Below are 17,830 nucleotides of genomic sequence, written 5' to 3'. Positions count from 1 at the left end.
CCTCCCTCAGCCTGTCAGCTGAATCCAATCTCAGACTTCCTTCACTCCTCTCCACTCTAGACTTTAGTTCACAGGCCCCCTTACCCACAATCCTGCAATCCCCAGGCCCCTGACCAATGGCTCCCAGTATCAGCTCTCAGGGGTCCTGGAGGAGAGGCCTTCCCTGGCTGAGAACTGAACCCCTGCTCTGAAGGCAGCTGGAGTCACCCCGATCTCCAGCCCAGCCTCCTGGGCCTCCTTCCTCATTCACTGCTGCTCTCCTGGCCACCCTCCGCTGGCTCTCATGTGCCCCTTGAGTTGGCAGTTGGCACAAAGCCCTATTGAATCTGGTCTTTGGTAGGTCAGGTGGGAGGCTCCCCCGGGCAGGTCTTAGGTGTCAGTGGGAGTGCCAGGCCCCCCCTTCACTGAAGATTGGGATGGAGCTCAGGAGGGCTAGCTTGTGTGGGCCCCAGGCCTGCCCTCCGATGGGGAGTTGAGTTGGAAACGCCTGGCTAAGTCTTGGAGCTCTCTGGGGAAGAAGAGAGAGACCGTGGGAAAAGGGTTCAGGCAGCTGCTGTCTTACAGCCAAACAACTGCCCCCCCCTCAGTGAATCGGGTTTGAGCTGGTGCTGCAGCTGGGAGGGGGACAGAGACCTCCCCACAAGTGGGCAGGCCAGCCTCCCAGGCACCATGAATCCCAACTGTTCCTAGCCTCTTCCCCACACCAAAGATCTCTTCCCCCAACCCTCCCTGTTCCTACTGCCCCGAATCTACCTCCCTCCTCCCCCAGACTCGCTCCTACAGGAACTTTGCCCCTTGTCCCTCCTCAGCTCGGGCAGCGGGGTACAGTTGAGCTAGAGAAGCTGTTGGAGCCCTCACTCTGGAAGGAGGGTGCCAGGCATTGCCAGCTAAATCCAGGGAGTGTGGGCCGGGGGGGTTGGCGATGCAGGAAAAAAGGGTTTCCTGGGAACAGAAACCCGGTAGGGGAAGGGCCAGCTGCAGGCCCTGGGAGGAGGCTTAGGGAACAGCCAGCTCTGTTCCCCTCTTTTTGGCTTAGGCTCCCAGGAGGGTGCTGGCTGCTGCTCCCTGCCGCCTCCTCCTGTCAGAGCCCTCCCCCCCCCCCATTGGACTCGGGGAAGGCTAAGGGGGCTGGGCATCCCCCTTCCTCCCCTGGGAGGAGGACCCTGGGCAGGTATCTTCTCCCTCCCTCCCTCCGTGGGGGTCATTCTTCTCCGGATACGGCCTCTTCCAGGGCGGGCAGCACCTCTAGGCCCAGGTCGCCCGCCCTCTGGCTGCTGGAGAAGGTGGCCACGGTGTGCAGCAGCATGAGCACAAGGATGCAGAGGCGGATCCTGCTGGGGCTGAGGCAGGAGCCCCCCGAGACAGGCAGCAGTGGCGAGGAAGGCCTGTATACTGAGGCAGCCAGCAGATGGTGGTGGGAGAGGGGCAGCTGCTGGTGCTGGGAGGAGTCAGGGAACATTTGCCCCCCCCAGGAGGAGCCCTTGCTGGCCCCCAGAGAGGCACAGGGCTTCAAGTTCACCTCACAGCACTCGGCCTCCGATGGGCTCTGCGGGCTCTCCATCATGCCTGCCAACAGACAAGTGGGTAGCTGGGAAGTGTTTCCCAAAGCCCACGAACCCCGTCCTCCGTGCTTAGCTCTCCCTTTGCCCCTTAGTCTAAGGTGGGAATGGGGCGGGGGTACGGGGCGGGGCGGGGGAGAGGGGGCAGCCACCCGGTGAGTCCCTTGGTTGAGGTCCCGGCCCTGCTCCCGATCCAAGAATTTCCCTACCCTTGCCCGATGTTTTTCTCCCCCGACCCCAAGTAGCCTCAGTCCCCCCCTCCAGCCGGCACTCTGCATGCCCTCGGCTCTCCCCTCCCATCCACCTGGTGCCCTCCGTGCCCCTCCCCCCTGACCTGGACAGATGAAGCCGGGGAGCCCTCCATAGATCAGCTCATCATTGTCGGGGAGCATAAAGGGGCATTTGGTCTGCACCTCCAGGCAGTATTGCTTGCATGGCACCCGGGGATGGCAGTTCTGTTGGGTCACACTGAAGTACTCGGAGCACAGCCAGGCCTTGTAGACAGTCTGGGGAGAGAGGAGACAGTATCGCCCTCAGGAGCCATCCCTCCCCCAGCCTGAGCCTGTCCTGCCCTGGACAGAGACGTGCCCCCCCCCCCCGAGCCTCCCATGTGCAAGAGTTTGAGTAAGAGGTCCAGGAAATGGATTTCATGATTGGGGGAAGGGAGGGCTGGGGACCCATGTGCTGCCCCCTGGGTCCTTCTGGCTCTCATTCAGAAGATAATGCATTGTAGAGGCAGACATATCAGCGCCGAGAAGGACCTTAGAACGTTAGAGCTGGAAGGATAAGCTTGATGACCTTGGGCAAGCGACTTTACTTCTCTGCCTCAGTTACCTTCTCTGTAAAATGTAGGTTGAATCTGAGGTCCCTTCCAGCTCCAAATCTCCAATCTTAGAGAAGACCCCCTCCAAATGACAACCGGTTTCCTCAACTGTACAATAACTTGCCTGAGGTCACGCAGCTAATTAGTGGCAGAGTGGGCACCTAACAATCCTAGTCCCACCCGCCACGGGACCCTTGCCAGGAACCCAGCAGCCATACCCCATTGCCCCAGAAATGACAGTTGCCCAGGACGGTAAAGCTTCCTTGGGGGTAGCCCTTTTTTTTCTCTGCTTGTCTTTGTAACCCTGGTGTCTCACCCAGTACATGGCACACAGTAGGCAGTCAGTAAGTTTCTGTCAAGTAGACTTGAGCTGCCATATGTCAAGAGTCTGGGGAGAATGCATCAGGGGGAACGTATCACCAGGGCCACAGACCAAAGGGCTGGCGTGGCTTCCCAGGCCCGGCCATTGTGAACGCTCTCCCAGCTAGAGAAGCAAGCCCAGGGGCCCTTGGAGAACAAGGGAGAAGAGAGCTGAGGATGGAAAAAAGAAAGCAAAAGGAAGCTGGAGAAGGGCTGGAGAACTCCTCAACTACCCAGGAAGCAAGGGCTCAGATCCCAGGGCCTCCACCTTGAGGAGCTCAGTGCTAGCCATGTAGTTAAAAGAGAGAAAAGGAGAATCTTCAGGGTTTACCAAGGAAGCCCTGGGAGTATACTTAGCTGGGTGGAGCTGGGTATCCCCCTCCCCCTTCCAGCTCTCTCCCCCACTTCCAGCACCAATCAGGGCAAAGATTTAGGCTTTATGTCCACATTAGTGGTGGTGGTGGTGTGTGTGTGTGTGTGTGTGTGTGAGTGAAAGAGAGAAAGAGAGACTTTTTTGCTGGAAACAAAAGAGACTAAGAAGGAGCAACCACAGAGGGAGGAGGAGAAGCAGGTAAGCCAGAAAGAACAGAGCAGTCCACAGTGCCCAAGGCTGCTGAGGGATCAAGTGTAGGGACTGAGAAAAGGCCACCAGACCAGCCATGACTAACCCACTTGTGCCTTTATGGAGCAGTTTCATTTGAATGTTGAGGTTGAAGGCTGAGAACCAAGTGAAAAGGGAGAAAACAGAGGCCCAAAGTGGAGGCTCAATAGCATTCTATGACCTACTGACCTACCATGATGCTATGAGCCAAAGCCATTCAACCTGTGGCCCACATACGAAAATACTCTAGGAAACGACAAAGCCGAGCAACGAGAAGGCCCCGTTGTGCTCCGGCCTGACCTGCTATGGCAAAGGCAGTCCATGAGACCAGGAAGCAAGAGAGATCTGCCCCGGCCATCGCTTGCTTGTATTATGATGGCTAAAGCACTGAACTTTCAAAGCATCTTTTTCCATATCTGAAAAATGGGAATGACAACATAGAAAGGAATATTCTAATACTCTCTATAGTACCCCCAAAGAGCTTTAGTGAGTTTGGATGGATGGTGCTTTGTGGCTTCAGGGACAAAAGTAGTGTTAACTTGGGTTCGGAAAATCCCCTCCATAAGCAGGAGGGAAGGAAACATGTTTATTTAGCACCTGCTTTGTGATGGGCACTGTGCCAAGCACTTTTGACTAATATCAGCTCACTTGATCCTCACAATAGCCCTTCCAGGGAGGTGCTCTTATTATTCCCAAACTGAGACAAAAAGAGCTTGAGGGGAAAAAAAAAAAGAAAAAAAAGAAAAAGAAAAAGAAAAAGAAAGAAAAAAAGAAAAAAAATTAATTTTAAAAAGAGCTTGAGTTACCCACGTCACGTGGCTAGTAAAATGGTAAAGGCCAAATCTGAACTCAGGCCTTCCTGAGGCAGTACTCTATCTACTGCACCATCTGGCTGCCTCCAGGTAAAAGTACAAGAAAAATGGAGCATGGCTAGGAAGATCTGGGGATCTTAGTGGGCCACACAATGAGTCTGGTAGCCAAGAAATCGATAACCTGAACGGCGGCCTGGTGTCCAGAACTAGTGTGGTCAAAACTCGTGGTCCAGACACATCTGGGGTATTGTGGTCAGGTTTTGGCAGGCACCACCCACCCCTGAGAAAGGACGTTGGCAAGCTGAGAAAATTGAGCGGGACGTGACCAGAATGGTGAAGGGCCTTAAGACAAGGCCACAGGAGGACGGTCGATAGCATCTGGATGTGTTTAGCTTGGAGAAGAGAAGGGGAGGCAATGCCAGCAAAGGATGAAACTGTTGGCTTCAGGTACTTCAAGGGCTGGCCCGTGGAAGAGCATGAAAATTGGCCGAACTGGGGGAACCACATGCCAGTTGCAAAGACGCAGCTTCCGGCTTGGTGTTAGGACCAACTTCCTCCTAGCAGCGGCAGCTTCCTCCTGGAGGTCTTTGAAGGGAAGCGGGGTGCTCACTCCTCAATATGTCCTAGCGGGGATTCCCTTTGGGTCACGGTTGAACTAGAGAGTCAGGACCTTAAAGCCCTCCACAGATGCTGGCTGTTCTTAAAAAGGATGAAAACGGGAAGGTGGGGGACCCAGGAGGAAATAACCATCTCCTGCACTGCTTGTACCCTCCCCACCTCCCCCTGCGCCCCACTCCCCATCAGCGGTACCTTTGTGCCATTTGGCCTAGGATCTCTTAACTAGGGAAGGGGTTGAAACTGAAAGCAACCCCATTCTTGGGGGGGGCAGGGATAGAAGGGGAAAGAGCGCCCTCCTGTGGACTTTTGCTCATTGGAGTCAAAATAAGTTCAGGAAGTCAGGAATCTGGGTGGGGGGGTTATGATGTAAGGGCCCAAGATGAGAGCCCCCATTCCGTTTCTAGCACATACAAACACCCCATTTACATACCCATCTATTGCAGTAATACCTAGCATTTCTATAGCACCTACTATGTGCCAGGTACTGTACCGAGCGCTTTACAGATATCATCTCCTTTGATCCTCACAACAATCCTGGGAGGTAGGTGAAATTATTAGCCTCATTTTACAGATGGGAAAACTGATGCAGACAGAGGTTAACTGACTCGCCCAAGGTCACACAGTTAGTCAATATTGAGGCTGGATTTGAACTCATCTCCTTAACTCCAAGCCCAGAGCTCTATCCATGGTACCATGGAGCTGCTTCATAGTATTATTATTGTTATTATCATCATCCAATTTCTCCCTGAGTGTGTCTAGTGATGGAGAACTCATCTTCTCCCAAAGCAGTCCATTCCACTTTGGAATTGCTCAGAAAGTTAGGATTGGAATGGGCCCCTGCCCCTTTCCCCCTTTGCTCCTGGCTCTGGCCCCTAGGACCAAGCAGAAGGAAGATCGGTTCTCCAAACACTTGAAATGCTCTAAGCGGTGGGGATGCTTGCACTCCCTGCCTCTCAAGGCTACCGGGAGAACTTTGCAGCCATAACCACTTATCAAAATTGGACTTTTTTGTAATTAAAGAAAGACATCGTGTCTTCTCCCCTTCCCCTGAGTCTGCTCTTTTCCCAGTTAAAAATTCCCTGTCCCTTGGGGAGAGTCCAGTGGCTTGGTCTCCAGCACTTGTCTGCTCTATGGAGCTCTTCTGAGACCAGGAACTTTCCAAGAACTCTGGACACCTGCTTTTCCGGGGCCGTTCTTTCTGCCTCTAACTTTCCTCCCCGTTTTGCCATGTTTTGCTTTGGCTCGAATTCCTTACTGTTTTATTCCTTCATTGTTCTTCTTTTCAAGGTATCCATCCCTTTATTCAAGTTTTTCCAGTTACTGTTCATTCCAAGCCATCTATTTCCTTTCCAGTTTTTCCCTCACAATTCTAATTGTACTCATTTCTTCTTTTAGCTCTTTCATTAAGTCTTTTAATCAACAATTACCTGCCCTGGGTCAGGTGCTCGAGATACAAGACAAAAAAATCCAGAAGCAACTGATCAGGGCGGAAGACAGTTGGCCTATCATTTCCCTCATTCTAGGAGGCCGGGGTATGCTGGCACCTCACCGGGCTGCAGGATCCAGCCCATCTACCTCTTGCCCAATGCCAAGGGAGCTTGTTGGCATACAGAAGGGGGAATCCATCTCAGCAGAAAGGCCGACGGAAGAAGAGACTTACCTCCCCTTAGGTGCCAGCTTCTAGAGGAGCTGAATACCTATTGGAGGCTAGCATAACAGGGGTGGAAGGCACAGCGCCCCCTCTAGATTTAGGCTGGTGGGGGTGAGGCAGGGGATTTGAAGGGAGGAGAAGCTTGTGATCAACTGAATTGCAAAATTTCACTCTCCCTAGTTTTCTTTTTCCTTGGCATTTCCTGGGAAGAGAAAAGTGGAGGGGGATAGTCTGAGCTTCTAGTTCATCTTGCAATGGGGGCTTTGTGATCGATTTGACAGTTAACCTCAGTCTGGGCAACTGGAGAATCCACAGGGATTTGGCTTTCGTGGGTCCTAAGGCAATGACCTCTGGGTTTAGGGAAGCTCCACTCTGATCCATTAAAAAAAGGCTTGGATACCGCCCTCTCTCTCTCTACTGTTTTTTCTTCAGCAATTATATATACACGTCCACTAGTATATTATGGACATTATCGAACATGAGGCAAAGTAGACATTTCAAGGGGTGAGATAAAGATGAAATAACAATCTCTTCAAGTGAGTTTTTCAGGGCACACAAATACTTACAAAGAGGCCGGATTTTCATGAGGTCAGTGGGAATGAATGTTTCCCGATTTGTGAAACTTTTGCTTGAATTAGCTTTAGTTAGAGCCTTTCTAGCTCCAACCTTGTGACCTATTGATTGGAAGGGTTGATCTGAAGCGAGAGAAGCTGCATTTTCCAGGGCTTGCTAATCAGGATGACTCTGTGCTAATATCCCAAGGCATAACTAAAACCCAAGCAGGCTAGCTTCAACCCAGCCATTTGTGGATGGAAATCATTATTTCACATCCTCTTGCAGGTGATTGGGAATACTTGGGGTTGACTTCTTGGCAGACAGCTTTGGGCCATATTCTTAGTTTTAGCCACTAAGTGACTGATCAAGAGCTCATACCGGGAGCCAAAGCATCAGCCCTGAAGCTCCTGTGCTCCTTGTTTTGTCTTCCACCCACTGTTTGTTTCCGGTGGGCCCTGGTCCATTTTATGAAGGTGAGTCCAGGGCAAAGTGGATAAAGGCCATGCTGTTTCCCCTTTCCAAAGTTAAATGAACTGGGAATGGTTAGCCTGGAAAAGAAATTACTTTGAGGTTGGAGAGTCGGCTCAAGTCTTTCTCTGAGGAGCTGTTACAGAGTGGAATTAAGGTTACCCTGGCGGGGCTGCAAGATGGCGCCGTGGATAGAACACCACCCTGAAGTCAGGAGGACCTGAGTTAAAATCTGTCCTCAGATACTTAGCACTTCCTGATTGTGTGACCTTGGGCAAGTCACTTAACCCCTATTGCCTCAGGAAAAAGAAAAACAAAAAAAAAGGTTTGGCTGGTTCTGCTGGCTCCTCCTTCCCCAAGGCAGAACTACCTCTCCTTGGCCAACAGTCCCCTAGCTCTGGGAGCTCTTCAAGGTGGAGTCAGTCATGCTAGTGGCAGCCCAAAATTCCAGCCCTTGCCCATGTTCCTCCTGAAATTTTCCAGAGGGGAACCTACCAGCCTGGAGATGTACTTCTTCTCTCCTCACACTGGAAGGTTTAAGCATCGGTCCCTGTAATCCTAAGCCAGAACTTGGGCTCTGCAAAATCCTTTGACTATGTCGGTCCTTCCTCTGGGCCCCTGTTACCTCCCTGGACCAGCATCAATGGCGGGGAGGGGGTTGCTGGGAGATAGATGCGAAGGTATTATGGGAATAACTTCCTCACAATAAGAACCGTTCCAAAGTGGAGTCACTCCTTTACTGGAGATCTCCAAGCACAGGGCGCGTGCCCACTTGTGGAGGATGTCCAGAGGTGATTCCTGCTCAGGTAGGGCCCCTCTGGGTGCCTTCCCCACTCTGAGATCGTGTGCCACCGCCCTCTGCTCAGGGACAGCCAGCTCCTGGGGCTTAGGTCCCCACCTGAAGCTTCCCGGAGCTCAGCCCCAGCCCCAGTCCAGGGACTCAGTTCCCCCTCCCTCCATGGCAGCTGCATGGAAGCCTAATAAGTTTGTTCATCTGCTAACGGGCAAGGGGAGGCAGTGGGGGGATTAGTGGTAGCCTGCAGAAGGATATATAGCCTTTCTCTTAATTAGTCGACCCTCCCTCCTCTCTTGCCGAATCTTCACAATCCCCCCCATCCTTGGTCTCCATGGCAACTGACTGGGTGAGCAGATTGCCTGGGGAGGACACCAGGCCTGTGGGTGGAGAAGCAGGAACAGGCAAGGAGCTAATGAGGGGACTGGAAGAAGCAGGCTGCCTTTGGGCCGGCTCCAATTCCCCAGCTTGCTGCCACTACTGGTGCTCCAGTGTCCGCTGCCCCCATCACCACTGCTGTCCCTCTCACCGGCACAGTCGGAAGCCCTCCTCTCCCGCCCTGGGCACCGACGGCAGCTGAGACGAGGGCCAAGTCTTTACGAGAATGCCCCCCCCCCCCTGGGAGGAAAGAAAGTGGTCTAGTGTAGAGTACCAGATTTGGGCATCCAAGGACTTGGGCTTTCCATCTGGGCTCTGCTGCTTGCTGCCCGAGTGAACTTGGGCTAGCCCTTTCCCCATTGGCCTCAGTTTCTTTACCTGTAAAATGAGTGGGCTGAACAAGATGGCCTTCGAGGCTCCTTTTGGCCTTAAGTCTGTGAACCTATACGAAGACTCAGCCATCCCAAGGAACGTCCCCAGTTGCCAGGACTGAGGTATTCCGGGCCTTGTTTCCATTGGGTGTAGACCACCTGAGGGTCTTTTGCTCCCTAATACGTAGTGTGCTGCGGGCTCTAGGCAACCACAAGGAATCTTTCGATGTGAGTTGGCAATGGGTAAGGGAAGTGGAGGCCAGATTGTGGAAGATGCTGGCAGGTGGGCTGGTGTGGGAAGGCCGAGGTTAGCCAGCCTGCTCGCCTGAAATTCTCTAATGAGACATGTCACGGTAAAAGGTACACATGGTCTAGTCTACTCCCTCATTTTACAGAGGGGGGAAACTGAGGCTCCAAGAGAGGAAGGGGCTTGCCCAAAGTCCCATAGCTGTAAGTGATGGACCTGGGAACCCAGCTGTCTTTGGCTTTCCGATCAGTTGGTGACTTCTGACCTCTCGGAATAAGAGTTTGGGTGATTGTCTGAGGAGGAGGTAGAGAAGGTAAGCCACTTTTTGGTGTCCCAGAAGCGATCATCGCCCGGCTGGAGGAGGAAGATAGGGAGACGCTCTCTGGGCCCTCCCTGCTCGGAGGTGAGCCCTGACTCCCATGTGGGTACAGTGGTGGTAGTAGTTGGTGTGGGGGGGGTGTTCTGCTCTTAGCTGTCCGTTCTCTGCAGAGCTCCTTCTCCAGTCCAGCCTAGGCCCTGGCTCCTACAGCCCTGTTGCTATGGGAACCACGAAGTGGGAAAGCTGGGAGTAACTAGAAGAAACATCAATTAGCCCCAAAAGAAAGCTGAGAAGGCGATCGGGCCCTACCCCCACTCCTCTCTACTGTGCCATTCCACCTCAGTCCCTATGTTCTTCTGAGCCGATCGGAGATGGCAGGAGAATCCCTCCTTTCTGCCCCCACCCCAAATTTCTTCCCAGCTGGCCTTGGTCAAAGGGGACCTTTCCCCCAAGCTTAGAGCAGACACCAAAGAATACAACCTGACCCTCTTGCGACATACCTGACAAGCGGTCATCCAGCTTCTTCCTGAAGACCTCCAGCGATGGGGAAGCCCGAGGTGGCCCCCATGCCCAGAAAGTGCTCCCTCCTCATCTCCGACCCTCGCCATGGGCCGAGGATCACCTGAGAGCTGTCTCTCCCTCCCGCCCAAAGTATCCCTGGGTCATTCCTCCTGAGAAGCTCCTTGAGGGCAGGGACTGCTCTGATTGTGTCAAGTCCAATCCTTGGCACATAATGAATAAAAGCCTCTGAAGGAGGCCCGTTCCAGTTTGGGAAACCCTGGCCTTCTTTAGCGCCCCTTTGTGGCTCCCGGTTCCGCCCTCTGCGGCAACACGAATTTCTCTTCTACACGACTGTCCTTCACAAATGTGAAGGCAGGGATCGCCCCCGAGATTCTCCTGTTTGGTTAGTTAGCCGATCGACATTAAGTGCCTACTATGTGCTGGGAACACACACGGAGGCAAAAGACGGTTCCTATTCTCAAGGAGCTCGTGGCCTAAGATAAATAGATCATAAGCAAAGAAATATGCACGAACAAGCGCCAGACAGGAGAAATGGGCAGTAAGTAAAGGAGGGAAAGCACTAGAATTTAGTGGGGCTGGGAAAGGCTTCGTGGAGAAAATGAGGTTTTAATTGGGACTTAAAGGCTGCCAGAGAAACCAAGGAGTGGAGATGAGGAGGGAGCACGATCCAGACATGGGGGACAGCTGGAGAAAGTGTCTGGGGTCAGTAGATGGAGGATCCTGTTTGTGGAACAGACAGGAGGCCAGTATCATTGGACTGAAGAGCACGTGAGGGGAGCAAGGTGTTAGAAGACTGGAAAGGGAGCCGGGGGCCTCTGAATGCCAAGCACAGGCTTCCCTCTTCTTATGTAGTTTGTACTTTTTGTGCAAGCAAAACATCCCCAGTGACTGATCCCCTACGATCTGGCTTCCCGTGTCCACCCCCTGCCTGCGTACCTCCCCTGGACACATCCTATCTCCTCAGCTGCCGGTGCCTGCCACTACTCCTAACGTGGCCACCATGTTTCTGGGCTCTGGACACCATAACCATGATCTGCCCGAATCCTGGGAAGGACTGATAGTCCTAGCCAGTCAAGGAGCCTGTGGTTTCCCTGTTGGTTTGCCACCTACTTCCTGGAGCCTAACTCCTTTCTCACTGCGGGACCTCTGTTTCCTCATCTGACAAATGGGCACAATCACTCTCCTGATAATCTGAGGTCCTGAGACTTCTGATCAGTACCATTAGTTGCATGGGCGGTGGCAGCCCAACTGAGCAATATGCTTACACAACCCTGCCTCCAGTCCTTCTCCAGTTCATCCTCTGCATAGCTGTGAAATGAGGTATTCCCAAAAGGGCTGGTTGGACCGTGTCATTGCCCTGCTCCAGGAGCTGCAATAGCAGGTCATAGAAAGGCCCTCTCAGGTTGCCTACCCACAGTGCACCTTTCCAGGCTGATGACATCCCCTGGGTCCTCAAGCCAAATGGCCTACTAACTGATCTCTGTTCTTGACATCCCATGTTCCCCTTCCACATTCTGCAACAGGCTATCCCTTCCCCTTTTCTTTGCTCGCATTCTGAGCTCTATTCAAGGCAATTCCTGGCTTTCCTCCCCTGCCCCCCACGCTTTCCTCCTCTGCCCCCCACTGCCGGTCCTCATGGTATCGGATCATTTCTAAGGTGACTTTGAATTCTAGAATTCAATACGTGGGGGTCTTCTTCCACACTGCCTGACGTGCTCAAACAGCCAGACCACGGCAGCCTCCAGACCCCTCCAAGCCGCACCCAGAAGCACTAGAGCTACCTCTAGATTCTGTGGCTCTCAGTGGAGCCCCTTCTTGTAGTTGCCCTGCAGCAGCCTCAGACGGGGAGCACAAAAGACTCCCGCCCTCCCTTCTCAGTGTTTCTCCTCCCACTCCCCCCATCCCTCAGTATTCTTCCCTTTCCCATCTTTCCTTTAAAAAGCTGGGAAAGTTCCCCGGGGGAAAGATGCAGCCCCCGTCCCGGGATAAGAAATGAGGATGGCTGTCTGGGCCGGGGTGGACGACAGCAGAAGAGCTGGCACTGCGCAGCCAGGAGATAACGGCCCCTCTCACCCTAGTTGGGCTGGCTGAGCTAGGGACTCTCTGGAAGCATCAACTCCTCAATTAATGGATGGGTCTCAACACAATCCGGCAAAAACACAAGTGCAACCAAGTGGGACTGGCGGTCCCACTGTGATGAGAACGGCCACATCTCCAGGGGCAGCGGCCCGCGGGCCACCCACGCCCTCCCAATTGTGCTTCTAAGGAGCCCTAACTTCCCAGCAGACGTGAGCTGGAGGCAGCAGTGGAGACATGGGGAAGGTACCATTTGCCCACAGCATGGAGTGGGCAGGGAGCTAAGGATGCAGAAGGAAAAGGTTAAGAAAAAAGGAGTCAGACTTTGGGTAGGGGAGGAGCCAAGTCTCTGTTATGGATCTCCTGCTCAGAGTTGGGTTTCCCCATGGGGGTTGGTGCCTGCCCTCTCTTCTCAGGGTCCTCCCTCCTAGGTGGCACAGAGCAGTGTGAGCGGGAGCCCTCGGCCCACAAGCGGAGGTCCCGAAGGCCAGAAGTGGGAGACTCAAGTGCAAACGTGCCCCTGCCGTAGAGGGCTAGGCACGTGACCAACGGCAAACACTGGGGGAGGCTCAGTGACAGCCACATTCCCCGGAGCAGGATGCACCGGACAGGGAAGACACAAGTCAGAGACAGAAGGATCACAGGCCATAGATTTAGATGTTACCTTACTGCTCAGTCTTTAGCAGCTCTTTACTGCTTCACAGCAAAAGGCCTGGGCCTTGCATCCCAGGCCCCTCGCCGGCCCCCGTGTCTCCTGTTATCTACTCTATGCTACTCTGCTTCAAATGCCACTTCCCCTTCTCTGGGCCGCTGTGATAACGACCTTCCCACCTTGACCTCACAGAATAATTCTGTCTGTTATCTTTTCATTGTGTTTTCATACTATTGTCTACCACGCTTCCTCTGACTGTGTCCTATCTCCCTACCAAATTATAAGCTCTCTGAGGGCAGGTTCAACATCTTGTTTGAGCCTGGAATTCCACTACGTCCCTCAGAACTGAGTCGACATTTGCTGAAAGAATGAATGAACTCCAAAGAAGGGGATTTTGCGATCCACTCCAAGCCCCGCTCCTTGCCTTCGTCCCATACCGGTAGGTGGGCTGGGGCCGGGGTGGCAGCCCGAATGCATCTGGGCTCTAATCAAATTGTCTTCTGGGCCAAGATTAAAAGGAAGCCAGCATCCAGGAACTCGCAGTATCCTGCGCTGGCTGGGCCTCCTGAGAGTCCAAGAGAAGCTCAGCCCCAGGGGCCAAAGTCAGCACTAAGGACAGCTGCCCCCCCCATACACACATGTGTCCATACAATACATACACAGTGCAATACAATACACAGACACGCACACACCACACACATGTACACACCTCAACTTGCACACACACATGCAAGGCAACAATACATAGACATACAACTCACACGCACACATCTCATTTGCAGTGAAACATAGCACACACATGCACACACCACACACATATTGCACACACAGCACACAGATGCATGTGCACACACACCACACACACAGAGTACACAGACACATGTGACACAATATATGCACACACCACACACAGTGTGCTACATATGCACATATATGACACACACACACACACACAAATGCACACACACTCTTCTCCCCATTTGATCTCCATTACGGGGGAGGACAGTCAGGATCAAAGTCAGTCACGGCCGACATGATGGGCTGGGTGAAACAGAGTTGTAAACACCACCGGCGAAACCAACCAGATGATAGATAATTAAATGGCAAAGAAATAAATAGCCAGTGTGAGGCTCCTCAGCTAGGAAGTCATAAACTTGAGCCTGGCTTCAAGAGCTACAGGCCTGGAGAGCCCAGTCCCCTGCCTCGGGGTCAGGTCCTCCCCTTCTCTGCTAATCTACCTGGCCTTAGCCCGGAAGGCAGGAGCTGGACAGACTAGAGAGGGCTAGAGGCAGCCTGGCTAACCGAGAAAGCAACAGGTCCTGTCCCTCCTGGGGAAACGATGACATCAAGAGGGGCCTGGGAAGCAAGGATATGAAGAAGTGGGAGAGGGAGGCCGGGCACTGCTGAGTGCTACATCAAAGGCTCAGGAGAGATCAAAGTGTCAGCGCTGAGCTCTTAGAAATCAGTAAATAACCTTTCTCTCCTGATGATCCAAGCTCAGACCTGAGCACCATTACAATCGGATTCATTCCCACAGTGCCCCTTTGCCCCAACAGTCTTGGCCATTATTAGCCTCTGATTGGACTCCAGATTTCGATTCTCTCCCTCCTCTATCCATCCTCCCCGGAACTGCCCAAATCACTTTCTTAAAGCAAGTCACCCCCTTGCCCGGGAAGTCTCAGGAGCTCCTTAGAACGAGCAGTAAAAGAAAATACAAAGTCCTCCAGCCAGTATTCCTTCACAATCTGGCTCTCACCCACCACACATCATTTCCTCTCCCACATTCCAGCCAAATGACCCTGAGGGCTGTTTTCTACTCCCAATATTCCATTTCTCACCTCAGGGAGCGTGATCAAGTGGTCCTTCCTACCCCAAATGAATCCCTAATTTCATTCAAGGCCGACTTGAAGTGCCGCTTCCTCTAGGAGACAGCCATGGCGTGCCCTGCCCCCAGTCTTAGTGCTCCCCCCCAAGCTACTCCATGTGTGTAGGACACACGTGACACTTGCTTCACTTTGTCCATGTTTCACTCCGGTAAAATGTAAGCTCCCTGCAGGGAAGGATGGCTTGGCTTCTGTCTCCATCCCAGTTCCTGGCATGGTTTTGCATAGTAGGGGTTTAATAAATGCTTGGTGATATGTTTGTACAGAGAGTGAATTCCCTCTGTTCCAGAGGGAAGATGAAGCTTGTCCAGGGCCCAGACTGGGGTTGAGTATTCCTGCTGGCCAACTCCCAGCTCAGGCTCAAATAGAAGAATAGTATTAGAATCCCGAATGGGGGAACTCCAGGATATTTTATTTCCTCTCTTTAGTGTATCAAACCTGGCCCCATACCTAGGCAGAGATTTGGATGATCACCTTAAACCTTGCCATAACCTGAGCCACAAAAGACAGAACTTCTCAAGAGGTAGACCTGTGACTGGTCCAAGGTTCCTTGACCCTCAGAAATGTAAGAAATCTCCCCTAGGGGCAGCTAGGGGGCGCAGTGGATAGAGCACCAGCCTTGAATTCAGGAGGACCTGAGTTCAAATCTGCTCTCAGACACTTAACACTTCCTAGCTGTGTGACCCTGGGCAAGTCACTTAACCCCAGCCTCAAAAAAAAAAAAAAAAAAAATCTCCCCTGGTTCCTTTCTGAGTAAGAGGCTATTTAGAGCAAAGCTCCTGGGAATCTCTTTTGAGATATAAATTTGGAGTTTTGCCCACTGGTCCCAAGAATTTGGCACTTGTCTCTTGGTTTGGGGGACTTTCTATCTCTGTATCACCCCTTCGCTTTACTTTAACCAATTAAGACTTCCCTACTCCCCCCCCCCCAGAGGATCCACGTCTAGTGGTCACATAGAACAAATCATACTACTCAATCTTGTTTTCATTTGTGAAAAGCATCGCTAGTCAAGTAGACCTGGACAATGGAGAACAGTAATATCTAGAGTTCAGCAAAGTAGCCAAGAAAGACTCCCATGGTATCATGGGACCATTGAGATCACTGAGGGATCCTTGGGGACCAGATGAAGATATGGGGCCTGGATGATTACCCCCGAGGGGTTTCTCAGAGTGCCAGGCAGATCAGATCCCGGCGTGGGGGGAATCAGCTGACCATGTCCTGGGCCCCCTATTCAGGGCTACTAATTGGTTTTTTAATCAGTGATTTGGATGATGCCAAGGTGGCGCATATATACATATATATATTATACGAAACAAAACCTTGACAGGTTGAAACAATGAGGAGCTTGAAAGAATTAGCTGAACATTAGTAAGCATGAGTATAAAGTTCTGTACATGAGTTAAAGGGACAAAACCCTTTGAAATCAAAAACATGGTATAAGAGAGAATAGAAGAGGAAGTTTCAAAAGAATTAGGGAGATGGAAGTGGGCTACAAACAGTATGTGACAAGGCATTCATAATAGGCTACAATGACAGAAGAGTAGTGCCCCAAGGGAGAGGGGTGGTCATTTCCCTGTTCCCCTGCCCTGGCCAGATGGTGATCTGGTCTGGGAGCCCAGGAAGAAGACTGGCAAACCGGAGCACATCCGTGGTCAGAGGGGACTTCTCAGCTCTAGATTTAAGGGATTGAGATGGACTTCTCAGCTCTAGATTTAAGGGATTGAGATGGACTTCTCAGCTCTAGATTTAAGGGATTGAGATGGACTTCTCAGCTCTAGATTTAAGAGATTGAGATGGACTTCTTGGCTCTAGATTTAAGGACTGGGATGGACTTCTTGGTTCTAAGTTTAAGGACTGAGATGGACTTCTTGGTTCTAGGTTTAAGGACTGAGATGGACTTCTTGGTTCTAGGTTTAAGGACTGAGATGGACTTCTTGGCTCTAGATTTAAGGGACTGAGATGGACTTCTCGGCTCTAGGTTTAAGGGACTGGGATAGACTTCTCGGCTCTAGGTTTAACCATCTGAAATGGGCTTCTCTGGGTTTAAAAGGCTGAGTAGGAGTCTCAGTTCGTGATTTACAGAACTGAAATGTTTTCTGCTCTAGGATTCAAGACCTGCAATGGGCATTTCTGCTTTAGGTTTAAGGGGTTCAACTGGTGTCTCTATTTGAGGTTGAAGGAGCTAACATATCCTTAGCACTAGGCTTCAGGAGGGGAAATGGGCATCTCTGCTCTAGCTTTTGGGAGCAGAAATGGGCTTCTTGGTTCTAGCCTTAATATTTGAAAGGGAATTCTCTGCTCTGTCTCAGAGGGGTTGATATCAACGTCTCTGGTCTAGGCTGTAGTACTTAAAATGGACTGCTTGGCTCTAGGTTTAAGGATCTGAAATGGGCTTTTGGGCTCTAGTTGAACTAACTGAAGAGGGCTTCTCTGCTCTAGCTTCAAGGGGCTGAAATGGGCTTCTCCGTTCTAGATTTCAATAGATAAAATGGGTGCTCCTGTTCGAGGATTCAGGGGTAGAAAGAGGCTTCTCTGTTCTCCATTCCAGAAGCCAAAATGGGCTTCTCTACTCTAGGTTTATGGGGCCAAATGGGACTTTTCTGCTCTAGGCTTAAAAGGCTGAATTAGCATCTCTGTTCAAGGTTTCGGGAGTTGAAATAGGCATTTTGGCTCCAGTTAAGGACCTGAAATTGGCTTCTGTGTTCTACTCCCGGTTGTAGGAACTAAGATGGATTTCTTGACTAGTTTTAAGCAGCTAAAGTAGGCTTCTCTGCTCTAGGTTCAAAAGGCTCAACAGGCATCACCGTTTGACATTTAAGGATCTGAAATGGATTTTTCCAGTCTAGGTTTCAGGAAGTAAAATGGGGTTCTATGCTTGAGGTTTCAGGAGCAAAAGTGGGCTTTTCTGATTTGTTTCAGGAGCTGAAATGGGCTTCTAGATATATGGGGCTGAATGGGCTTCTCTGCTCTATATTTAAGAAGCTGAATTGACCTCTCTGTTCAAGATTTCAGGAGTTAAAATCAGCATCTCTGCTCTATGTTTTAAGGATATGGAATGGGCTTCTCCACCCTAGGTTTCAGGACTAGAAACAGGCTCTAGTGCTCTCTAGTCCAGGAGCTCCTCCTCTAGACTTTAAGAACT

General features: G+C 51.7%; 1 protein-coding gene across 1 annotated transcript in view; it reads right to left on the bottom strand.

The window, feature by feature from the left end:
* Positions 1-736: 736 nt before the first annotated feature.
* NALF2 (NALCN channel auxiliary factor 2) overlaps positions 737-17,830 on the bottom strand; it is a 41,382-nt gene continuing 24,288 nt past the window's right edge. Inside the window, exons 2-3 of the mRNA XM_074278571.1 lie at positions 1,894-2,065; positions 737-1,566 (exon numbers count right to left, since the gene is read on the bottom strand). Coding sequence (XP_074134672.1) covers positions 1,202-1,566; positions 1,894-2,065 — 537 coding nt within the window. The 3' untranslated portion in view covers positions 737-1,201. The remainder of the gene's footprint in view (positions 1,567-1,893; positions 2,066-17,830) is intronic.

The sequence above is a fragment of the Sminthopsis crassicaudata genome, chromosome X (assembly GCF_048593235.1).
Source record: "Sminthopsis crassicaudata isolate SCR6 chromosome X, ASM4859323v1, whole genome shotgun sequence".
Classification (NCBI taxonomy): domain Eukaryota; kingdom Metazoa; phylum Chordata; class Mammalia; order Dasyuromorphia; family Dasyuridae; genus Sminthopsis; species Sminthopsis crassicaudata.
Note: the sequence above shows the minus strand (reverse complement) of the source record. Positions and strands in the feature narration are given on the sequence as shown.